General features: G+C 58.0%; 1 protein-coding gene across 4 annotated transcripts in view; it reads right to left on the reverse strand.

Moving 5' to 3' along the window:
• VAV2 (vav guanine nucleotide exchange factor 2) overlaps positions 1-25240 on the reverse strand; it is a gene marked incomplete at its 3' end in the record, with an annotated part of 177821 nt that overhangs the window by 77627 nt on the left and 74954 nt on the right. For all 4 annotated transcript variants that reach the window (XM_079707133.1, XM_079707131.1, XM_079707130.1 and 1 more), the window contains exon 3: positions 5991-6049. In XM_079707133.1, coding sequence (XP_079563259.1) covers positions 5991-6049 — 59 coding nt within the window. The remainder of the gene's footprint in view (positions 1-5990; positions 6050-25240) is intronic.

A 25240-nucleotide genomic window follows, 5' to 3' on the forward strand; every position in this document is an offset into this window, starting at 1 on the left:
GGGGGACAGGCCAGGCGGAGCCCCATCCGCACCTGCTCCCTCGAGCGAGGGCCTGGCCCACACAACATGCACCCCTTTGAGGCATGAAGCGCCCCACCCCACCCAGTGACAGCCGGTCACCAGCCTTGGCTGCCACATCACAGGACCAGCTCCAGGGTCCCTGGAACAAAGGAAACCAAACTGATCAGGCCTGACTGCCCCCCCTCCCCTGCCTGCACGCCCTCCTCCAACACCTCCCAGACAGGAGCTCCCTCCCCGCCAGCCTTGCCTCTGCCGTGAGGAGCACCCTCTCCTTCTAGAACCTTCTACGGAGCCCCAGGCAGGATCAGGAACACTGCAGGCGCCACTGCCCCAGCTCGTGGGGCCCCTCCGTTCAGGTGAGAAATGCTTGGGAGCAAGACAGGGGTGATGGTGGCACAACACTGTGAATGTGCGAGCTGCCACTGAGCCGTACGCTTCAAAGGGATGAAGCTTATGTGAGGTTTACTGCAACTCAATACAAAGTCAGAGAGCACAGGACAGGGTGGTGGGGCCGGGCTAGGACCAGGGAATCAAAGACGGAGGCTGGGGCTTCCCTGGTGGCACAGTGGTTGAGAGTCTGCCTGCCAATGCAGGGGACACGCGTTCGAGCCCTGGTCTGGGAAGATCCCACATGCCGCGGAGCAACTAGGCCCGTGAGCCACACCTACTGAGCCTGCGCATCTGGAGCCTGTGCTCCGCAACAAGAGAGGCCACGATAGTGAGAGGCCCGTGCACCGTGATGAAGAGTGGCCCCCGCTCGCCGCAACTAGAGAAAGCCCTCGCACGGAAACGAAGACCCAACACAGCAAAAATAAATAAATAAAAAATTTAAAAAAAATCTTTGCTAATCTAATGGCAAAAATAATGTTAAAAAAAAAAAAAAAAAGACGGAGGCTGGTCCCTGCTCCCAGGAGCGCTCAGCCCAGTGAGGACCCAGAGCCGAGCCCACCACCTGGACCCAGCACGGCGTGTGTGCAGATGTCCACGCGCCTAGGGCGCCACGACGGCCCCCCACCTGCTCCCAAGGCTCCTGTCCCATGTCATCTGCAGTCAATCCCATTGCTGCTGTCACAAAGCACCACAAAGTGGCCCCAAGCAACACGGGTTTACTATCTTGCAGTTCCGGAAGGTTAGAAGTCTGCAATGGGTCTTAGGGACTAAAATCAAGGTGTCAGCAAGGCTGGCTCCTTCCGGAGGCTCCAGGGGAGGATCCGTTCCTCTTCCAGCTTCTGAGACGACCCGCGTTCTTTGGCTCGTGGACACATCACTGCAACCTCCTCTGTGTCATCACATCTCCTTCCTCTGATTCTGATCCTCCTGCCGCCCTCTTACAACTACAGATGTAAGTACATCTATAAAAACGTAACCTGCGGGCTTCCCTGGTGGTGCAGTGGTTGAGAGTCCACCTGCCAATGCAGGGGACACAGGTTTGTGCCCCTGTCCGGGAGGATCCCACATGCCGCGGAGCGACTGGGCCCGTGAGCCATGGCCGCTGAGCCTGCATGTCCGGAGCCTGTGCTCCGCAACGGGAGAGGCCACAGCAGTGAGAGGCCCGCGTACCACAAAAAAAAAAAAAAAAACGTAACCTGCAGAGAACCGTTTCCCTGTCACACAGGGTCCAGAAGTTAGGAGGTGGATGTATCTTTTTTTTTTTTTTTTCCTGTACGCGGGCCTCTCACTGCCGTGGCCTCTCCCGTTGCAGAGCACAGGCTCCGGACACGCAGGCTCCGCGGCCATGGCTCACGGGCCCAGCCACTCCACGGCATGTGGGATCTTCCCAGACTGGGGCTCGAACCCGTGTTCCCTGCATCGGCAGGCGGACTCTCAACCACTGCGCCACCAGGGAAGCCCAGGAGGTGGATGTATCTTTTGGGGGACCACCTGTCAGCCCACCATCCAGCCAGCAGCCCGTGGGTGTTCACAGAGTGTCAGGGGCTGCACTAAATCACGCTGCACAGTGTACGGGCTCACGGCAACCTTGCGTGGCAGGGGGAGCTTTCCCCGCCTACAGAAGGAGAGACAGAGGGTCCAAGAGCTTCCCTGCCTACGGTCACGCAACAAGCAGGCGGTTGACAGATGAGACCTCCGCCGGCGGGGGGCGCCTTGGCTTCACCTTTCAGTTTCAGCCGCAGAGAGGGTCTCACCATCTCCTCCTTCCCAGGCATTCCCAGCCGTGATGATCCCTCAGTCTGCAGGGCTGCGACAAGGACCCACATCCCCACACGCTGAGCTGGGTGGCTCCCCAGGGACCACCCCCACCGCACACACACATCACTCCTGATCCCCCAGCCAGCACCAGGGTGCGGCTCGTAGATTAAGTCTCCTATTCATCAGCCTCTGAGAAGCATGATTGGGGCTTTTGTGGAAAATCAGCTCATTATGCACAGAGCAAGCGTTGTGAAAATGATCATTTTTCTAAAGGAGCATGTTGGGCTCCTATCCAGCCATGAAAGAAATGAGGAAGAGATTCTTCAGGGCTGCAGGCTTGGTCTGTGCGTTTTCAAAACACAGAAGGGTTTGGCTAAAGGAACACCTTCTGCTAATGAACGACACCGTGAAATGCTCTTAAGGGAAAAGAGCTTAGTGAGCGTTTTGTGTCAGCGCCGGTGGCTCCCAGGATGGTAAACTGCCCGCGAAAACTCAGCCTGTACGGTGCACAGGGAGAGATTATTCAAAACGCGTCGTGCTACAGGGGCGGTCAGAGCCCGCCTCCCAGGCTCAGGGTGGGTGAGCCGTGTGAAGTGATGGAGGTCCTGTCCCCGGGGGGCTGCGGAGGGAAGGGACCCTGGGAAAGTTCTGGATTGGGGCTCAGACAAGGAGGGAGAAACACAGGGTGAGGATGGGGCACAGGGGAAACCGAGCGATACGGACGAGGAGGAGATGCAGGTGAGCCGGGCAGTTCTTCCTGCAAAGGTGCTGCTCCTGCAAAGGTGCTGCTCCTGCCGAGGGGCCCTGCCTCTTCCTTTTGTCTGCAAACACCTCCCACATCCCCTTCATTTCCCCCTCCCCCGTGTACAGTAAAGGGTTAACTCAGCAGACCTGGGCTGCCCACACCCTGCACATTCAAGAAAGATCAGGCCCTGGCCCGGTGGCTCCCGGCAGGGACCTCTGTGCCCTTGGGATGTCCTGCTGATAAGAGCATCTTTGTCTACCTGGGGGGCCCTGGGCCCAGCCACAGAGTCTGGGAAATGATGGGGTTTATAGGGGGCCTAGGGCCCCACCGTACCAGCTCGACCTCTGCAGGGGCTGGAGGCTAAGGTCACCCATGTGGTCAGTCAGCCATGTCTACATGACCCACCCCAAACAAGAACCTGGGCACCAAAGCTCAGGGGGACTTCCCTGGCTGGCAACCCTCACCCATGACATCATATATCGTTCTGGGAGAATGAAGCACTGTCCACACAACTCCTCGGAGAGAGGAGACCTGAAGACTCGTGCATCGTCTCTCCTGGACGCCAATCTATGTGCCTTTTCCATTTGCTAATTTGCATCTGGCTCCTTTTGCTGTAATAAACCAGAATCTTGAGTATAGCGGCTTTGCTGAGTTCTCCGAGTCCTAGCGAATCGTCAGACCCAAGGGTGGTCTTGGGGGCCCCCAACGCACCCTGTTATGTCATTGCAACAAACTATAGTATGTACTGAGCCCTTCTGTGGGCCAACACTGACCTCGGGATTTACGTGCCTCATCTGAATGAACCCTGATGAGCCCCCTGGGTGAATCCCCATCACCAACTCAGAGAGGAGCTTCCCACACAAGGCACACAGCCAACAGGATGCAGGGTTTACAGCCGGGTCTCACCAACTCCGCAGCCCAGATCGCAACCCTCTCTGCTCACCATCGCCCTAGGGGCGGCCACCTTCAGGGCTGGGGTCTTCATTCCCCATCCAGGGGGCCACTGTGCCCACACACTGCCCGGGCGGCTCCCGGAATAGGGAGGAGAGAGGGTGGGTTTCCAAGCTCACCTGCCAGCCTAGGAGAGCACCACGGGAGCAGCCTGGGAGGCACCTGGGTCGTGGGGCGGGGGTCCTGGGACCATGGGGGCAGAGAGGTCAGGGGAGATGGGGGGATGGGGGCGAGAAGGCCAGGAGGGAGGGCACCACCCCGTCCTCCAGGGGCCTCCACACTGATCAGAGGTCACACGCCCGCCCTCAGGCCCCTCACCACCTTCTAAGCCACCAGCAGACCCTATGGCTGGCTGTCAACCCTCAGGGAAACTGAGGCTCTAGGAGCCTGTAGACAGGGCGGTCACAGCCTCAGTCATGGGCCTCGGGCCCAGCAGGGCACGGCGTGGGGAGCCTGGCACGGTGCTCAGGCCACCGCAGGACCGAGTCCCAGCACAGCCAGCTGGCTCGTCCGCCCCAGGAGCACCGCTGGGCTCCCTGGCAGCAGGCCCCTGTTTGGGAGGATGTTTAATGGACTGAAAGAAAAGCTCACATTCTCACGTTACGTGACAAAGCAGATAAAATGACTAACTCTGTGGCAGGACTTCATTGCTGCTACGTGTACATGTAGACACGCACACAGGTGCAGAACGTGCTGGAACGGGTAAGAGGCAACCCAGAACACCCCCTGTCATCCCGGGCTAGTGAGGGAAAGAACGGACGACCGTTTCTGGGGAAGACACAAAAAAAAATCCACGTACTGTCTTTGTATCCAGAAACAACTCACTTTTCTCAGTTAAACATTTTTAACATGTCCCTATTACAGACAAAAGCTACAATGAAAACCAGCCCATGCAACTGGGGGCCTCACAGCTGAAGCTCTAGAATGTAGGCTGGGTGGTGGGTACAGGGGTTTCGTCTTCATGTTATTCCTTATACCCTAAACATGTTATAAATATTCTCGAATATGTGTTTAATAGCAGCTTTAAAACATTTTTAAACAGCCGATCCTTCAGCTGACATTAAAAAAAAATCCTCAATTCAATGAAATTTCTGAGTCCTTGGAGAACCCAACAGAGAAAGAGGTTCTGGGTGGGTTCCCTAATATTTGCGTCTGTTCCGGTGACCCTCTGGACCTGGGCAAACAGCCCCACCAAGGGTCCCACTGCAGTAGGCACCCTGGTCCTGGGACCCCCAGCCCACGCATGTGCAGCGCCCCCCTCCACGACAACACCAGGGTGAAGCCCCTCCGTAGTTCCACCACCTCACAAAGTCACCTGCACCCAGCCAGGTGCGACCCCATCCACTCCACCCTCAGGTGGAGCTATTTCTGCCCTCCCAAGCTTCTCATCCCCGGCCTGATAGCCCACAATCCCCAGGGACATCGAGGAAGGCAGGCCCTGTGCTTGTCCTCACCGGATATGGAACCTGGTCTCCCTGACCCCAATGCATGGGTCAGAATCCACAATGACCAGTCCCCCCCTCCCCCTCCCCCTCCCCCGTGGCCGGCATGCCCCCATCCCCCCATCCCCCCTGACCCCTCCACCCTCACAGTTCCAGGGCCCCTCGCCCCACGATGTCCACGTGTCAGGGACGAGAGATCAGACCACGGGGGCCATGGGATTCTCTGCAATCCAAGCAGAATTAAAGCTGAGAGTGGAGAGATTCCTGCCGGGAGGTCTGCAGCCCCAAGCAGGCAGGCCCCCTGGTTCAGCCCCCTCACAGCAAACAAACACTGCTACTTCATGCGAGGCAGAACCCACTTCTGATGTGTGGAGAGTGCACTTAGGTAGGCAATGATCTGTGAAAGGATTGATTTGCTGATCTTATTACCTAAATCGAGAGAGATTCTGCAGCCATCAGTAACATGCTGCAAGATTTCCCCGGTGTGAGCTGAAGCCTCTCCCCTCCTCCCCGCCCCTTCCAGCCGCTGCCAACAGGCAACCCGACAACACGCTGAAAATTCATGAGAAAGACACAGGGCAGAGGGTGTCTGCTCCAAACTCCAACATCTGTGACAGGGCACGCGGGGGGCGGATGAAGATGAAAGGGCAGGCGCTCAGCAGTGCGCGCTCTGCGAAGCTCACCTGATCCCTTTGGTCTGAGCCAAGTTGTGCAGGGAGAGTCTCGACACGGCCGAGATGACCTGGGGGGAGACGAAAAGATGCTTCTGTAATTTCACCAGAAAGCCTAAAGTCATCGTAAAACTGTAATGAAGTGTTTTGTGTCGAGAACAGTTCATCGAGCCTGTTTCATCTTGGTAAACAATCACAAAAAAACACAGCATAAGATTTTTTAGGCAAGACACCTATTTTGTATTTGTCGTGCAAAATATGTCATTTTAGTGCACTAGTACTTGCTGAGGGCTGCTGCACGCCCGGCGCAGAGCCCTGGAGAGGAGAAGGGCTGGGCTCACAGCGCCCCCTGTGCCGACTCCTGGGGCTCCGACATCGACCACTCCCTGAGTCTCGTTCTCCCCCAGGAGAGGGTCTGCCTCATGGGGGCCACTGAGGGTTTGCTCAGACATCATGCCTTCAAAGTGCTCACCCCAGGCTCCTGTTCTGGAAGTTACCATATGATTAATAACAGCTCCTGTTCCCGGTAGGTGCTGATCCATTTCAGAGATGGGGAAACAGTGGCCCAGAGAGGTCAAGAGATTCCCCCAAGGTGACACAGCAGCCCGGGGCACAGCGTAGACGCAAACACCCCAGCATAGTGCTCCCTTCCCTTCCAGCCCCTTCTCTCTCCAGTGTGACCATTTAAACAGATGCCCGGCGCCCTGGGGGGTCAGGGTGTAGAGGGAAAACGAAGAAGCCCAGGTTCAGATTTCACGAGAGGATCCCAGCAGGCTCTCCCCAGACCCACAAGACTTGTCAAACTCAGATTCCTGAAGTGCTCGGCGAGAAGCAGTGGCTACTCCTTCCATCTGCCGCCCCTGCCCCAAGCCGGTCCTGCCCTGTGTCCAGCCCCCTCCAGATACACAGGACCCACCCAGCTCCCAGCCTCAGAGGCCTCAACGCGGCCATTCCACAGATCTCCAAAATGACCAGTGGCAAGCAGGGATGAGGCTCCACAGACGGTCGTGGGGCAATGGAGGCCAGGAGAGGGTGGTGACTGACCCCGAACACAGAGCATAACGCACTTGAGAACGACTCACAACTCACACAAGCTGCTCACGATTCCCGGCAGGACTGATGGGGCACCTGCCGTGCCAGACACTGAGCACTGAGGAGGCAAGGGCGAGCCTCGACTCTGAGAGCCGGCTGTGTGTGCACGGGTGTGTGTGTGGGGGCGGGGGTGCGTCTGAGGACAGGGAACATGAACACGGCCCGTGAGGACCACTTGCTAAAGTCACTGACACCCTCTGCTGAGCACTGGCCGTCTCAGAAACTGAGTCTGATGGGCCTTGCACGGGCATCATCCCAGCGAATCCTCACACCCCTAAAGGCCAGGCCTGCCGTGCACACTTGGGAGATGGGAAAACTGAGGCTAGGTCACCTTCCCGAAGTCCCCCATCTGGGACACATGCCTCAGACTTCCTTGTGGGCAGCTCTCCTTCTAGCAGCAATTTCTTTTTAAAAAAGAGGGGGAGAGAACCCCAAACCATACAGAAGGGCCCTTTCTCAGCTGGCGAGACGGCAGATTCGGCCAACAAGCTGAGTGCTGTGCACTGTCTTCCGGTAGGGGTTCTATTTCAGGGGCCGGGACGCACGGAAGTTATGAATGCAGAGAATGACAGGGTTCTTCTGTGTTTTCTCAGACGAGGCTCAATGGGCTTATTGTGCAGCTGGCCCAGCCAGGGCTCCCACACTCGTGTGCTCCAAGAGGCCTTTCACAAATAATGAGCAACTTGGCTTCTGCTGTTATTCTTGGCTTTTAAGGGCTGTAAATATTTAGGAAGAACAAGAATTAAAGCAATATTGCTTGATGTCCTTATAGTTACTAGATAGAATGCTGGAAGTGTTAGGGCGAAAGGGCTTAGCAGCTAGAGGGCACACATGCCACCACTCTCCTACGCCTACCGTGGCAGACAATGCTAATCAACTGCCGCACTCCTCCACATGGAGCCAGACACAGGCTTAGAGTCCTTCCTGTGGAGTCCACACAAGGCACCCGCGGCCGGTCAGCATCGGCACAGGAGACGAAACCTGTCTGCCAACCTGCAGTCAGGGCCGAGGCCGAGTCTCATACAGGTGGAGCCCAGGACAGGGAGGAACTGCCACAGCTGAGTGAGCTGAGGCCAGGAGACCGGTCCCTGTGTCCACGTGTCCACAGTCCCAGCGCACAGAATGGCCTCTCCTGCTGCTATGACCACAGCAAAGCTCAGCCCTGAGCTCTCAGTCGCTGTGCGCCAGGCTGGAACCTGTCACTAGCAGTTTGTACAGGGCTCCGCTCTGCATGTGTGTCACCAGACAGCAGCGGCGCCTTACACGGGGTTAACAGGATTAACTGTCCCCGCTCTGCCGGAGGTGCCCTGCCCCTCCCTCCGCGTGGGCGGTGCATTTCTTGGCTGGTGTCTGTGCAAGAAGGGAAATCTCAGGTCTCACCAGGGGGCATCTCACTCCAGTGACCAGAGGCCCAGGGCAGGGGCTGCCGGGAACAGACGTGGGACCCCTCAGAGCCGTGGAGTCAGGTGAGGGGCACTGGCCCCGCGTGAAAGGTTAGGGGTGCGGGGGGCGTGAAGCACCTCAGTGGCTTCCTGAAGGGCCTTTGGCAGGTGCCTGCCCCACTCCCGGGATGGAGGAGCTGGGCTTCCCCAGAGACGTCACTCTCCTGTGATGATCAAAAACCTCCCGGCCCACGGTCCCTGCCAACTCCTCTGAAAACGTAAATGTCGAAGGATGACATTTCCCCAACTTTTATCTCCATTTCTCATCTGCGTCCCTGATAATGAATGAAAAGACACAGCACCTGCTCTCCCTCCTCCCTCACTCTTCTCCTTCCCTCCACGTACAAGCGGCTCAGACCTCTGGGCTCAGCGATCGATCCACCAACTGTTCCCGCCTGGGCCCACAGGGCCTCAGCTCCAGGCAAACAAAGAAACGTGTGTGCAGGGGCCGGGCAGGGGATTGACAGGAGAAGGGTGTGCGCCCACGGGGACCAGTCCTGCTGGGAGGAGAAACGTACACGGCCAACTCCCCAAAGCCACGGCTGTCTGTGCTGTTCACTTGCATCTACCTCCTGCCTTGACTGTGACCTTTAATGTTTCAGCTCCTTTAAGACTCGGTGAAGGAACAAGAATGGGTATGACAGCCCAGAGGCTGGGAGGCCGGGGTCTGGGGTCTGGACCCTGGATGGCAGTCTTGGCTCAGTCCCCACCAGGCGTGGCCTGCTCTGACCCTGCAGCTCTCCACCCGGCCTCCATCCGGATGGACAGATTCCCAGACACCGGTGGCCAATCAGCTTCCACACGTGCATGGGAGGAGCTTTAGAATGCAGACCCCCAGGCCCAGCCCAAAGGCTCGGACAGAGGTGGCGGCTCCTCCTCAGAAGGTGGCCCAAGCAGAGCATGTGCGGGGTTCGGTTGGGGGCCACCGGAGCAGGTCTGGGCTGCAGCCAGATGGTCTGCTGGGGAGGAAGAGCCCAGACAGTCCTGGATGCAAATCCGGCCCCCCTGCCTCAGTTTGCCTGTCTGTGAAATGGGGGAGAAAAGCGTGTCTCTCGTGTGACTCTGCTGGACTTGGTGGAACGTGTCTCAGGTGGCTGGCCTGCAGCAGGTGCTCACAAACGGCTCACAGAAGGGGGGGTTGCACAACCAGGGGAGCGAGGAGATCCATGTGGTGATTACGGGTTGCCTCACACACCCCCTATTTGGATGAAAACACAGGAAAGGGCGAAGCTCCTGGCTTCAGGCTCGAGCCTTTGTTATGACTTAAAAAGAGGAGTTCAGGACGAGGGCTGAAGAGGCAGACAGAGACCAGAGGCCGCGGGAGAGATAGAGAGATGAAGAGACAGAGAGAGAGGGGATCTCGGACTTCAAAAAGCAGCATCATTCAGGGGTCTCCAGGGGGACACAGGGAGGACACCCCGAGGCCTCCGGGCAGCTCTGGACCCGTTACCCCTTTGCTGAAGCCTCTGCTGAAACCTGCACGGAGAAGCAGCCAGACAGCGGCCTTGAGGGCCTGGCCCTGAGTGGGCGGAGACAGCTCTGGGCTGCCGGGCTTGCCAACCCTCCTCTGCTCGGGTCGTCCCTGGGTTGCAGGAGGCCCAGCCATAATCAGTCAGCCTCCTGCCCAGCAAGGGCTGTAACTCAGGTGAGGACTCACCTTCTACTGCTCCGGGGCAGAGTTTGCAAACTGCAGGTGTTGACACACTGGTGAGGCGTAAACTTGGACGGTCCTAACGGCATTTTTTCAGTGAAGTAGGATAGGATGGGACGGAAAAGGACGGGACAGGACGGGACGGGAAGGGGTGGGATGGGGGGGGATGGGATGGGACAGGACAGACAATACCAGAAAAGAGAAGTAAATTAAGTATTATCTCATGAAACTTTTGTTTCAGTCTAGAGGACATGAATGATTTTAGCTTCCCTGACTTAGTCACTCATCAAATGTTTAATGTGCCCTGCTAAGTGCAGGCACCGTGCCTCGTGGTCGGGATGTAATAGAGGGTGGATCAGATTCAGGGCCACTTTGCTCCCCAACAGGCGCCATCTCAGAGCTCCAAGAGCCCCAGGAGGCTCCCTCCCATGAGATAGGCTGGACTGAAATTGTGGTCCCATTTTACAGACAGGAATTCAAGGCCCAGTGACCCACGGACTCGCTCAAGCTTACACAGTCAACTGCGGCTCTGAGAGGAGACCCTTCTGTTATTCACCCTACTGTACCTTCGGTGGGGTGGGGGAGGGGTCCGTGACATGTCTCTCAGCATCCATGCCTTCCCCTTTCCCTACAGGGTAAGCAGAGGCCATGGTTCCAGGGGCTCCATGCAGACAGCTTCAGGCATCCCAGACAATTGACACCTTTCATGTCCCATGGTCAGCTTTGCCAAGCTCTTCTGGGGCTGGCATCACATCTGACTTTCAAAACCAGGCTCTGAGCTGCCTCTTCACATTTCACAGGTGAGAAAAACTGCAGCTCACCGAGTTTATATGATGGCCTAAATCACAGAGTGACTTTAAGAATGCTCAAAGAATATCTGGGGATTTGGGTGGGTGGGTGGATGAGCAGACAGGTAGATGGGGGGTGAATGGTGAATGGTTGGATGGATGGACGGATCGACAGATGGGTGGATGGATGGATGCGTAGATGGACAGATGGACAGACAGGATCAACAGCAAAGGTTCCAATGAGAACCTGCCTCTCAATCCCCACTTCTTAATTATGAGAACCTGAGCTACCGTTTATTGAGCCCTTACTAAGTGTCATGCACTGGGATTAGCATGTCACAAACATGGTTCCTGTATGGATGGTTCTCTCCCCCAACTCTCCACTTACTAGATGCAGACGCTGGGGACTAGAGAGAACAAGAACCCTGCCCCAGGTCACCCAGCAATAAGTGGCTGCCTTAGGAACTGGACCCAGTCTGTGTCAGCCAATCCCGTGCTCCCATCAGCTGCACCATACTCCACACGGGAGCCCGCAGTGGGCAAAAAAACCCCAACTGCTCTTCTAGGCCCAACCAGACCACATCTTCCAGGCTCGCCTGCAGTGACTGGGAACAGACATCAAGCAGGCTGCTTTGCAGACCTAGCTCACGAAACCGCCCTGCTCCTGGGGTGACCTTGAAAGCCCCACTTACAGGTGGCAGAGCCGCCATCAGCCTGGACCCCAGAAGGTCTGCATGGAGCGGAGGCCACACACGCCCGCACGCCCGCGCACACGCTCCCTGCCCACCGGCAAACTCTCTGAACGGTTCCGCCACCGCCCGTGTAAGCCAGCCCAGCCCAGGTCTATCCGTCACGGCAGCTCTGCTGTCATCACACAAAACGTCACTGCCCTGCAACTCGAAATGTGAACCTAAGAATGGGCAGAGACGATCCAGAGCAAGAACAGAGATGGCTACAAGTCGGCCTTTAAAAGGCCCGGCTGCCCAGTCGCTGGTCAGCTGACAAATGGGCGGGTCTGTCGGCCCCGCTTGGTCAGGAGGGCTTCCTGCCCCAGCTCCCCTCGGTCATTAGAAATCATTAAGCAGGAAACGCACAGACCAGGAAGACTTTCTTATCAGCCAGGACCACTCATCTGCAAACACACCAGCAGCTCCGAGGAGACAAAACGGGCTCATTTAAATACGTTGCCCGGAAACTCACCTATCGGCGGGGAAATCTACAGCGAACTCAGCTGCATGTTTAGAAGCAAATCATTATACATTGCTTTCTCCAGCTCAGCGTGCATTGCCCTTCCTTTTTTCTCTTTCCGCATCAAGAGCGAGGTCAGAAACACTTGTGCCGTTGCCTTCGGAATGACAAGCGGCCGGCAAGCAGTGATTCATTACGGAGCACGGGCAACCACAGCTCCGTGTTCAAGCTCCGCCGCCAGAAGGCCGGGAAACAAAAGCGAGCGGGGAGCACGGTCACCTCTCAGCCACCGCCTTCTGCACAGCAGTGCCACGGTACCTAACAGATGGGGTTTTCCTTCAAGGGAGCCAAAAGGATGCGGGGAGATGGGAGGGAGCCAGACCCCATGCCCCAAGACAGGGAAACAGCAGAATGAAAAAAAAATAAATGCCACTCACGGGCTTCCCGGGTGGCGCAGTGGTTGAGAGTCCACCTGCCGATGCAGGGGACACGGGTTCGTGCCCCGGTCCGGGAAGATCCCACGTGCCGCGGAGCGGCTGGGCCCGTGAGCCATGGCCGCTGAGCCTGCGCGTCCGGAGCCTGTGCTCCGCAACGGGAGAGGCCACAGCAGTGAGAGGCCCGCGTACAGCAAAAAAAAAAAAAAAATGCCACTCACAGAGCCAAGTCAGCGACCCGCAGCAACCTGGGAGGGGGAGTGCTCGGAGGGAGGGTCTGGTAGCCTTCAGAGGGTCAGGGCTTGAAAGTGATTTAGGAGGAAAGAAAAAGTTAGGCTAAGAAAGAAAAGACTATGGATATCTCAGAATTGGCCCACTGCTCTTTCGTGCCCTTGAACTGAGTTTTCAGTGAGATTTGAAACAATTCCCCAAATCTAGCTGCACTTCCTCACTCGGTGGGTCCAGATCAAGACCCTCAAATGCAGGGAGAAGAGACCACCCCGAGCCTCAGGGACCAGCAGCCCAAATCTTCACACCTCGGACTCTGTAGCTGCTGACGTCTGTGACCCAACCCAGAGGGACCCCTGAGCCCCGGGCCCTCTTGGACCTGTGATGGTGGCCTCACACCGCTCTGCCTGCAGTGCACCTCCAGTGGAGCCAGCCCCTGGCGTGCCCTCAGCTCCTTCTGTGCGTGGACACTCCTCCGTCTCCACGGCCACCCACCACGGGGGCTGCCCTGCTCTTCCTTACAAGTTGAGAAAACTGAAGCCCAGAGAGGTACGATGACAGGACCAAGGTCTCACCGCCGGAGGTGGGGACTGCACTGGAGCCCGGCTCCTCAAACCCATAGGAGGCCCCACAAAAGCAAGGACGCTGAGCATCTGTCCCAGCTACCCACCCCCCCCCCGGGCCAGGAGACAGCCCTGGCCCCCACCTTACCCAAGGTGGGTGATCAAGGAGGACAGGCTGGGCCCTGGCTCCGCTCTCTGCTCGGCCCTTTCTCTGAGCGTCCGCCCCACCCCTCGGGCCTCAATTTCCTACTGAGAATGAAAGGCTGGGACCTAGTTTGGCGTTCCCCTGGCTCTGATCACATCTGACAGTCCTGGGCCACGGCGCACAGGACAGACCCAAAGGGCCTGGTGAGGCCCCTGGGGAGGGGGCCAAGCAGAAGCCCCCAGGGACGTCACAGCTGTAAATGGCCCAGGGCCAGGAGCCTGGAGAAGAGGATGGCACGTGGCCCGGGGCCTCTGAGACCAGCTGACCGCTACACTGAGCCCAAGAGGGGAGATGGGAAGGGGGCAGGGGCCACCCCCGTTCCTCCCCATGTTCTCTGCCGCCAGCATCCCTGCCCTCTCTGTGTCTCCGAGGCTATGCTTGGGTTGAGATTTAATATCCCCTCTGTCCTGACACCCTCGGGAGAGCTGGAAGAGGAGGGCTGAGCGGCAGCCCCCGTCCCCCGGCACCATCCCCTCCCCACTGCAACCAGCTAAGGCGGCCAGCTGCCCCAGCCAGTGTGTAAGGGTGACGGCCCAGCCCCCGTACCTCCAGAGGAGAAGGAAGCCCGGGAGCCAGCCGGAGCAGGAAACGCCGGGAGGCAGCACTCCATAACCCTGGGAACCAGGAAAGAAGAGGCTGGAAGGGAAGCTGGATCCAGGTGCCCTCATGGAACACAGTGAGGGGTCAGGTGTGAATGGAGCGTCCAGAGCCACCCAGCCATGAGGCTCAGGGGCGCCTGCAACAGACAGCGTCCATCCAAGAGTCCCTGATCCATAACATCGGGGCAAACGCTCCATGATCACAGGACTAGGAGAGGACCAGGGGAGGATCTGAACTGGAGCTGTTGCCAACTAGGAGGGTTTGCAGGAATCGGTCAGGGAAACGTAAAATCCTTAGTGGAAGGAGCTTAGCGACCATCTGGTCCAAATTCCTCAATCTGTAGATGGGAAACCTAAAAACCCAGCTAGTGAGATGTAAGTGATTTGCAAAGGCCACCCTGTAACTTCCAGGCAGACCCAGCCGGGAAGGCAGGGGTGCCATTTGGAGCTCCAGGTCCCCGCTCTGACGGTCTTCACTGACAACCTCAGCTAACGTGCATCCAGGCCTCCCCCCCGGCCAAGTCTTTACCAGGCTTCTTTCTGTTTATTCCCGCAAACGCCCCCTCCACCAGGAGACACTCCTGCCAACCTTCCCATTTCACGGAGAGGCAACTGAGGCTCGGGGATTCACAGCTGACCAGTGGTGAGCAGAGGTGGACCCAGGTCATCCATCTAGCTGTGGGGCCCCAGATCTTCACCCCGGCCCTGGCCCAGCAAGCCTGGCTCATCCACCCCATCTGAGGCCAACAGGCAGCAGCGCAGGATCATAAACCCCAGAAGAGCAGGGTTGCTAAGTGAGGCCCTGAGGCCAGGAAGCCCATCCACCACAACGGTGTCTTTGGGAGCCTGTGGGGTGGGTCGCCCCAGGCCACCACTCACCGTCTGAGAATGTGGCTCACCATCCCCCTCGACACTCCCTCCCACCTCCCTGTTAGCACAGCTGCGATGGAGCCGTGCCTCCCCTCCCCCACCTGGCAGGTAAGAGGTGGAATGAAGGTGTGTCAAAACGTAGGAGGCATCGCAAACCCAGCTGCAGACAGGCAGAGACACAGCTCCCTGCTGATCCGGGGCGAGGCCACGAGCCGAGACACAGGTCTGCAGGCCCAGCATCACGAGTCACTGCCCCGAAGGTATGAGCATCCCAAGGGCAGCCCAGGGCTGGGATGCCCACACACTTTACAGAACAGCACTGGGCAGGGTGGAAGGAGCCCCCATCCCAGGAGGAGGCTACACTTTTCCCTTCCCTCTTCGGTGATCCAAGGGGCCAGACAGCAGGCGTCTACACAGCAGGCTCCCTGAGCAGGTCCCCAGGGCCCACCCCAGACACACCTGCCTCTGCCGTTGCATCGACTCCCGCCTCGGCACGTATGGTTTGGCTCCAGCACAATCCCGTGGGGTCAGGACCATCTTCCCCAATTTCCAGATGAGGGGACCGTGACCTCACTTGCTAGGGACCCAACTGTAAGAGGCGGCTCCAGGCTGTCTGACCCCAAGCCCTTTCTAAGAGGCGTCTTCTGCATTTTCACACCCTCCTCAGACTTTACACAGCTGCTGAGAAACAGGGAGTGGATTCTGTTTTTCTCCATCCCGCCCTAGAACTGCACTGGGGGACACTGGGTACTGAGGCGGTAGCGGTCTTCCAGCCCACAATTCCAAGGGATGCCAAGCCACAGCCCCTGGAGGCGGGGGATACACACCCCCCGGGCAACCTGGCAATGCTGCTGAGTCTCAGCCCGTGAGCAGCGCTCAGAGCATCACACCAACCAGGGGCCTCGCGGAAGAAGCCTACACTCAAGTGAGCCTGAGCCCTGACCATGAACCTGAGCTCTGACCCCCAGCCTGGCACTGGGCTGCAAAGTTACCCCACTGCCTCACTGAATCCTCAACCACATGAGGAGGTGGTATTGTGTCCCTTGTCAGATAACGAAACTGAGGGTCAGAGTGGTCACCTACACAGAGTAGTAGAGATGGCTAAGAACGTGGATGGTCTGATTAGCACCTCAGCCTCCGGTCTGAGCCTCACCCAGGAATCCCCACCCCCACCCCGCCCCAGCATTTCTGGCTCATTGGCTCCCTGGGCCTTCCCCATCTGTCAAACTCCCAGCTTGCTAATGGGGGCGAGGTGACAGCAGCCATTACCTGGCGAGGGCCGATGACTTTCAGAGCTGCTTTACTGCCCTCCCTGATTAATGGCCATTTTAATGGGTAGGGGAACACAAGTTGTATCTTTTACACCACGGCAATAATTTTTCAATACACACACTTATCTCTGAAGTGATGACTTAGTAACTCAGTTATTAACTGCAAGCACAACCCCAGTGCCCTGGGCAGCAGGAGCAGCATGAATCTCTCCTCTGCTGGATCAGCCCTCGCCCGCTCCTTGCTCCTGACGCCAGCGCCTGGAGAGCCTTTGAAGCTCTGGCTACCCTGCAGCCCTGCAGTTTTCTCTACTTTCTCCCTGGGCTTTCTGACGGCAAAGGAGGGTGTGGCTCTGCCCCTCCCAGGTCCTGGGAGCGGCTCTCTGACCTGTGTTCCCAGTGCCAGGCGGAGCTCAGCTTGTGCTGTGTTCATGAGCTCCCGGCTCTGCTGACATCCCTCAGGAGAGGGATCAGGGACGTCAGAGGTGTCAGAGGTGACCATCGGCACCACAGCAGCCACAGAGCTGTGTGAGGACGGCCTTGAGCAGCTACACAAATGACAAGACAAACTGCAAACCCAAGCACGTTCATGGCTGGGTGGGTGTTTCCAGAAAGATCTGACAGCACTGAGCATTAAGAAAGGTTGTTCTGGGACTTCCCTGGTGGCACAGTGGTTAAGAATCCGCCTGCCAATGCAGGGGACACAGGTTAGAGCCCTGGTCCGGGAAGATCCCATATGCCGCAGAGCAACTAAGCCCGTGCGTCACAACTACTGAGACTGCCTGCCAAAACTACTGAAGCCCGCGCGCCTAGAGCCCATTCTCCGCAACAAGAGAAGCTACCACAATGAGAAGCCCGCGCACCGCAATGAAGAGAAGCCCCCGCTCACCGCAACTAGAGAAAGCCCGTGCACAGAAACAAAGACCCAACGTAGCCAAAAATAAATAAATTAATTTTTTTAAAAAAAAGAAAAAAAGAAAGGTTGTTCTGAGTCTGACAGACAAGGGTCCCCATCCACCCACAACCGAGGAGGCAATGCTGAGTGCAGCTGAGTCCCAGAGTCTCCTTGCCCGAGAAATGGGGGCAATACACACCCTGGTGGTTGAGGAGGTCCACCCAGCCTGTGGGTTCACTGTCACAGTCATAATCATCATTTCTGCCCTTCCTGGGGGAGCAGCACCCCCACTTCCACCACCTCCAAGTCTTCTGTGGTTGTCTGTCACTGGACACTGGTTAGCGTTCGCTGTGGACTGAATGTGTCCCCCCCGAATTCTTGTATTGAAGCCCTAACCCCCGATGCAATTGTATTTGGAGGCAATTAGGTCATGAGGGTGGAGCCTCATAAAGGGGGTTGGTGCCCTGAGAAGAGGAGACTGGAGAATGTTCTGTTTCTCTCCAACACATGAGGACACAGCGAGAACGTGACCGTCTGCCAACCAGGAAGGGAGCCCCTACCAGAACCCGACCGCTTGGGGGCCTGATCTCAGACTTCCAGCCTCCAGAGATGTGAGCAATAAATGTGTGTTGTTTCAGCCAGCCAGTCGATGGCATTTTTGTCATAGCATCGCTGACAGGACAGCCCTGAAGAGGTAATTCTGCAGACTCTGCAGAATTACCACCAGTCGTGGTACAATTCCCGGGAAGCCACACCTGGGAGCTGGGGGGAGACCCCCAAGCAGCAGCCACAACACACTACCCTCAGCAGGAGTCCCCATCCCTGCTGGGGATGGCGGGGAGGTTCCAAATGGGTCAGCAGAGTGGGAGGGTGGGGAGAAGCTGAGGGCAGCAGCTGACCACGGGCTATGGGGCGCCTGCCTACCTTGTTCATGCATCCTGGGAATTCCGCCTTTGACTCCCTGCACGAGGGAGCAAGGATGGGGGACCCTGCTAAGGGGTCTCCCCACTGCCTTGGCCAGGCACCTGCCCGCCCCCATCTGAGGGGCCTGTGGCACAGCCTTCCACAGGGGACAGAGTACCAGGCTTGGTGTCGCTAAACCCGGCTTTATATCCAGCTGCAGACTGTCCCCGCCCTCTCGTCCATGCCCTGAGGTCTCGGGGTCTCAGGCCCTCATCTGTAGCGTGGGGATGATAACGAGGCTGGGGGTTCTCCCCTCCTCACCTACGTGCTCAGCGAGCAGCGGGACATGCCAAGCACTGTGCCGGGGACGAGAGGCCAGAAGTGACTCCTGCAGCTCACAGGACCCAGTGCATGCTCAGTGTTACGAGGACAGGAGCACTAGCAGGGGACCTAACCAAATGGGGGGACATCAGGGGAGGCCTCCTGGATGGGGGGGGGCATCAGGGAAGGCCTTCTGGGTGAGGTGCCAGCCACTCAACCTCAGACCTGAGGGATGAACTGGACTTGCTGGGGGACCTGCTGGCATGTGTCATAGTGCTGGCACATGTGCAGTAGGCTCTCTATAAACGAGGGCACCCTGTCCACAGGACGCGGCCTCAGGAAGTGGCCTCCCCTGGCACCTGACACTGCAGAGAGTGGCCGGCTCACACGGACCATGAAGGACCTCTCTCCTTTCCGAAGCAGTTATCAGCCCAGGAATCCCTGCTGCCCGGCAACTGCAAGCCCCGTTTGTGCAAAGGAAACCCTCGGCAGGAAAAAAGTCTAAAGTGATTTTTCCTCCCCTGCACGTTGTGATGAAGGAAACAGATGGAAAACAGCCACAGACAAAGCTCCGGATCGCTCCCCGAAAAGCAGTTTCATCGCGATTCCTGCTTAATCCTGGCGCATCAGGGGCCTTCCCGCACCAGCCACTTCATGGATTTTCTTCCTCCTTGAGGGTAGGTTTCAAAGATGCATTTTTCCCAGAACAGATTCTCCGTGACCACAAGGGAGAGGCCGGCCCGAAGTGGAGGAGAAAGAGCCGCTGCCTGGGGGGGCAGCAGAGAAGGACCCGCCCACGCCCCACTGCCGGGGCTCGGCTTCCCCACGTGGCCCGCGGGAACTATCTCCCACGCTCCATCCCTGCGCCCCCGCCCCCTCCCCCTCTCTGTTCCTTCCCTCCTGAGTCGCAGGGAGGGACGTCCCCAAGGCCGCACGAGGCTTCATTCCCCACTCACCACTCCTCAAGCAGGTGGACCCTGCTTTGTTGCTCCCCCAATGATTCAGAGAGGGTCCTGGTAAATGACAGTGACACTCTGCAAGAAGTCCGGACAGGGGCTGGCGACATGGCCCCGAGGGCAACACAGCAAGAAGTTGGGGGCGGGGGGGATAGCAGAGCCAGCTGGTGACCTGCTGGGGCAGCTCAGGAATGTGAAGATTAACAGGAAAATATCGAAACAACCCACTTTGCTGACCCCACGCGGTCCCCACCACGGCAGGCGGGTGCCAGGGAGGCAGGCCTGGGTGCCGTGGGAACAGCCCCCAGGGAGGTGGGCTGCCACCGGGGGGTAGTGAGCACTCTGTCACGAGAGGCATACAAGAAGCTGGTGCTGGCATTGCACAGGCGATCAGACCAGAAGACTTCCCAGATCCGGGGCCACTCTGGAGGTCAAGGGCACCGCAAAACCCTCACCTGGGGCCCGCAGCCGACTGACGACTTTGCTTACATGGATTCCAGCGGCCCTCACGGCCGAGGAGTGGGCACTCGAAATGAATGGTGAGCAGTCAGGACACCAGCACCAAAAGAGAATAAAACCAGCACACGCACACAGGCATGCACACACTTGACAGGCCACCAGGGTGAGGCCCCAGAGGCACACGGTGAGCAAAAGCATCGATTATGTGCCACCTCCCTGTGTCGTGACTTAACGGCCCACTGCGCCTGAGCTGCTCCCTCGGCCAGGAGCGCCCTCACCTGCCTCCTGCCCGACCTCAGCCTCCTCCAAAGTGCCCCCAAAGGTCACTCATCCAAGGAGTACTTCCTTCTGTTCCTGGGCCCTCACTGGAGTCAGCCCACTGCCCTCGCTGGGTCCTGCCATACTCTGCGGACCGATTAGGGCAGCCGCTCCCACCCCACGGGGTGTGGTGGGAACTCCCCAGGCGCCCAGTAGATGCTGGCTCCGTCCTGTCTCTCAATCCTGGTTACCTGGTGGCTTTACCCTGTGAAAATTCATCCAGCTGTCCGCTTACGACAGACGCTTTTTCTGTATGTGCAGGATACTTTGAGAAGTTATGTTTAGGAAAAAAAAAAAAAGCCTCTAGCTTTAAATCTAGAGATTTCAAAGACATTTAATCAGCTTCATTCATTCAAAAACACACAGCTCGGGCTTCCCTGGTGGCGCAGTGGTTGGGGGTCCGCCTGCCGATGAGGGGGGACACGTGTTTGTGCCCCGGTCCGGGAAGATCTCACATGCTGCGGAGCGGCTGGGGCCGTGAGCCGTGGCCGCTGAGCCTGTGCATCCAGACCCTGTGCTCCGCAACGGGAGAGGCCACGACAGTGAGAGGCCCGCGTACCGCACACAAAAAAAATAAAAAAGCTCATGGGCATAAATAATTAGTGCCCGTCTCACTGGGTCACCGTGGAAACTAAACATGCAGGCTGGGCACACAGAGGGCCCACTAGCTGCACGAGGAGGTGTTTGCCATTGTCAGCAGGGCGCTGTCATGAATTTCTAGTCACCCCACGTGCAGCTAAAGAGGCCCTTACGACTGATGGAGAGAGAACCCTAAGCACAGGAAGGACTTCTCAGAGCCCACGTCTGCTCAGGGGTGGCCCCGAGGGCCACTGGGCTCGCCCCGCCCGTACACTGCGGCATTTGGCCCCCAGCTCCTACCTGCCCGCGGGCCTCCACAGCCCTCGAGGACTCGCTGACCCTCCGAGCCACCCACCTCCTCAGCAGGCATGGCAGTGACCTCCTGAGACAGACAGCAAACTGAGCCAGAGAATGGCCGGGCCACGGCCCCCGGGTGCTGCGTGGAAAGGCCAAGTGGGCCTGGGACTCTGGCCTGCAGAGGCCTCCCCTGTGATCTGCACCCTGGTCTCCCGCTGCCCCGTGCAGAGGGCTCCCCTTCCCAAGGCAGGACTGAGGAGCCAGAGGCTGGTCTTTCTCCCCTGCGGCAGCGGGGGGCTTCCTGGTGGAGGGTGTTAATCCCAGGGTGGGTCCCTGGGCTCAGGCCCACTCGGAGGAGGGCACCAGCAGGCAGCCGCCTGGCATGACCCGTCACAAGCCATGCCGTCTTCTGGGGTGGGGCAGGCTGGGCAGAGGGCCATCTGCTGGGCCCATTCAGGGGGAAGTGACCGCTTCACCCCGACAGAGCCCTCAGGGATTCCCTGCAGAAACTAACTGCCTGGAAGCATAAATAACGCCGCCCAGGGATGGGGTGGGGCGGGGCCGCTGAATGGGGAACAAAGCAGGCCTCAGCTGCTCTGAGCCCACCCACCACTCCCAGGGAGGGCGTGCCCGGGAAGCAGCCCAGCTTTCAGAGGTGTGGACAGCTGGGCCCAGGGAACACTCTGGGTCCTGTGAACCCACCTCTCTAAAATCATCGATCACCAGCCAGCAGCACCCCTGCCCTGGTGGACCCCCCCCCCCCCGGCCCCAAACACACACACAGGACCCACACTCATCCCAGGAGGTGCCAGGAGAGTCCACTCTCCTATCTGACCAGCACGCTCCCTGACGCCAGCGCCCACGGATGGAAGGAGGGAGCCATGGGACTCGGGGGACTAGCCACAGCCACGGGAGACACAACGGTGCTCATCACAGCCGCCCGCCAGCCCATCTCCACTTTCCCACGGTGGACCCATAAGCCCCAGGGGAGGTGAGGCAAGCCTGCCACCCCACAGAAAGATGAGGGATGGAGGCCCGGAGGGGAGGCCGCTACCCAAGGTCACGCTGGTGACAGAGCACCCCAGCCACCTGGGGACCCCCAGCTCCCTGCCCAGGACGGCACTGGATGCAGGTGTAAGGGAAAGCCAGGGTGCTGGATCAGCCTCCTGCCACCTGCTCCCAAGGGAAAAGAGAGAGAGAGAAACCCTCGGAAGCAGAACAACAAACAACGCCCTGGAGAGAAAGCAGCTGCTCCTGGGGCCTCCACTTCAGAGGTCGGGCTGAAGGGGGCACCCACTCACCCCGCCACGCCTGGCTCGGATGGGGAAGGTGCTGGGAGTTCAGGCCCGCGGGGAGCAAGGTCAGACCTGGGCTCAGGTCCCGGCTGTGTCACTATGGGTTGCTCTCCCCTCTGCTTATGAGGGGCCCATCCACGATGGGGTGAAGCCGTCGGGGGTCCCCGGGGAGACATCTCGATGTCTGATGGGGCTCCCCGTGCCCACCCACCCCCAGGGGATGTCTGGGCCCCCTGGCCTGCCTTCTGCAAGCATCTTGCTAGGTCAGCTTAGCCCCCAACCTCTTCTTAGCAACTTTCCTCCTCCGCAGCTGAGCTCCACACCCGCACAGGCTGTGTCCGGCGCTGAACCCGGCCTCTTTCCCCTTCTGCAACAGCTCCGACCGCAAGCTGCTTTTGCCACCATAACTACTGCCCAGGTCTGGTTTGCTTCACCAGGAAGTGGTGAAGGCTGCACGACAAGGTGACTGTACTTAATGCCACAGAACTTACGCTTCGAAGCTGTTGGGAGGTAAACTTTGTGTGTTTTCTACCACAATTTAAAAAAGCCGCTGTGAGTACAGACAACCGCACCTTCAGCACATGGGCTCTGGAACAAGGTCCCGGACGCGCCCTCCCGCTTCCTGACAGGCCACACGACCGTCTGGGTCACCCTGAGCACCTTCTGCACAAACCACTGCATCCGTCCTCCAGCCTCGCTGCGTCCAGGCCACACCGACGTCCTCCAAAGCGTCAAAGCAAAACAATCCGGATGTTACCCCAATTAGTATCATAAGCCTCGGCTAATTGATTTGTTCCAGAGGGTGTCATCCCATCAGCTGGCTTCAATATACTTAACATCTAATTTCCAGATCCAGAGAGGCTGCCATTAGCGAGATTAATTGTAAGCACACACAATTTCATTTTCCCCCTCTCTGCAGAAACAGAAGTGACACTTCTCCCAACTAAAGGACGGGGCCCTGGCGAGATGGCCAGTCATTCAGGAAGACGATACATCACCACCATGTAAATCAAGTGCCCATCAAGTACATCCCTGCCGGGCACCACGCAGGCCTCAGATCTAAGAGCCTACCAGGAGTGCGGGATTTGGGGATGCAGGGACTTGATCTCCAGAAACCTCACCTCTGACCTTCTCCACGGTGAGCTGGGGGAGGCCTGAGACAGGACGAGGGGAGAGAAGGGACTTGGATTCTGAGCCGGAAGGGGTGTCCGCCATCGACCTCTGCTCTGCCCTTGACTTGGGAAGTCCAGGCCCAGGGAGGCCAGGCCGGCCTTGCCCAAGGTCATACCCAAGGTCATAAAACCATGGACGAGAGGCCAGAAACGTGGGGACAAATGCAGTGTGACCCTGGACAAGTCGCTCCTATCTCTTGGCCTGGGTTCCTTGTCCAGGAAATTAGGATAATCACGGTCCCCACCCCAGCACAAGTGCTGAGGACCAAAGGGGCTCAGGGATGTGACACCTAGAAGAGCCCCTGAGGCCTTAAAGCACAGCTCTCTGTTCATAAGGCATTACATTTAGAAACACGTATTTTCTGGTTTCTTCCCTGTCCCCCAGTTCAACCGAATCAGGCTTTCCAAACGTGACGGTGCTTTACGAACGCTTCGAATGTTAATACTGATACAAGAGGGGGACCCCGCAGCCTCCGCCGAGGAGGACTCAGGCTGGATTATTAGTGTCTTCCATGAATAATACATGAGCCGGAGGGGCCACTCCTGGGATGACCTCACAGGTTATTATCTCTGCAGTGGGAGGGGCGGCAGACCCGGCAGGGGACCAGCAAAGGCTAATTAACAGCATCCAGGCGCACACGGGTGTGGAGGACAGGCAGGCCCAGAGCCCTGCCCATGGGCTGCGGTTTTAGGGGGTGAAACCAGAGTGTGAGTCAAAGACAGGGCCTGGCGGACAGCTCCTCCCATGCAGTCGAGCAGCTCTGGCCTTGAACCCAGCCCTGCATGACCACACAGGGCAGTCTGTGCCTCGGTCTCCCTGTCTGATGGCGTCCACCTCACAATGGCCGTTGGGACTCAAGGAGGAATATTTGCAACGAGCCCAGCAATGTAAATGCACTGTGGTTCCCAGCTCCTGATCAGATCTCTCCCCCACAAGAAAAGCCGAGGAAAAAACCCCAAGAGAGGGAGGGAACGGGAGCTTAGCTGTCCCCACCTGTGGCAAAGACTCCTAGCCACCCCGCCCCCAGATCCCTCTCCCTCTTCAGTGGGAGATGAGTTCCAGATGAACACAGGGCTGCCGGGCTACAGACCCCACTTCCCATCCACCCTTGCAGCCAGACGTGACCTTGTAACTGTGTTCTAAATATCAGGTAAGAAAGAAAAAGCTGTGAGGAAGACTCCCCGCTCTTGAAAGAAAAGTGCTGCCTCCCCCTTTTTCTTCCCTGATGCATGGAATAGAGCGTGGGTGTGATGGCAGAAGCCAAGCAGCCATCCTGCACCACGAGGAGGCCACATGCTAGGGACGGAGATGGCAGAGCAAGGGATGTTGGGAGCCTGAGCCGCGGGGGCTGTGGTGCTGCCTAGACTTCTGCCCTAGAGAGAGAAAGCCTCTGGCTTCTTCAGCTGCTTTTACAAGATCTCCTGTTTCAGCAGCCGCACCCATCTCACCACCGGCCAACAAGGACCACCCATCTTTTAGAACTGACGTACAAAAACATTCAGACCTCCTAATATCCATTTGGGCATTTTCTGGTCTGAAAAAAAAAGTGAAAAAGAAACGAGCCTTTTCTCACCAAGGCTCTTGTGGGTGAGAACCAGAATCGTGTCCAAGGTGGTGGCACCAAATAAGGGCTCACAGGGAACAGAGGAATCTCGGCGACTCACGGGCAGGAGTGGCCTGGGTGCAGGGAGACTGTCAGGACCACCCTGGGCAACCCTGTCTCCAAACTCAGCTTCTC

The sequence above is a fragment of the Hyperoodon ampullatus genome, assembly GCF_949752795.1.
Source record: "Hyperoodon ampullatus genome assembly, chromosome: 6".
NCBI lineage: Eukaryota > Metazoa > Chordata > Mammalia > Artiodactyla > Ziphiidae > Hyperoodon > Hyperoodon ampullatus.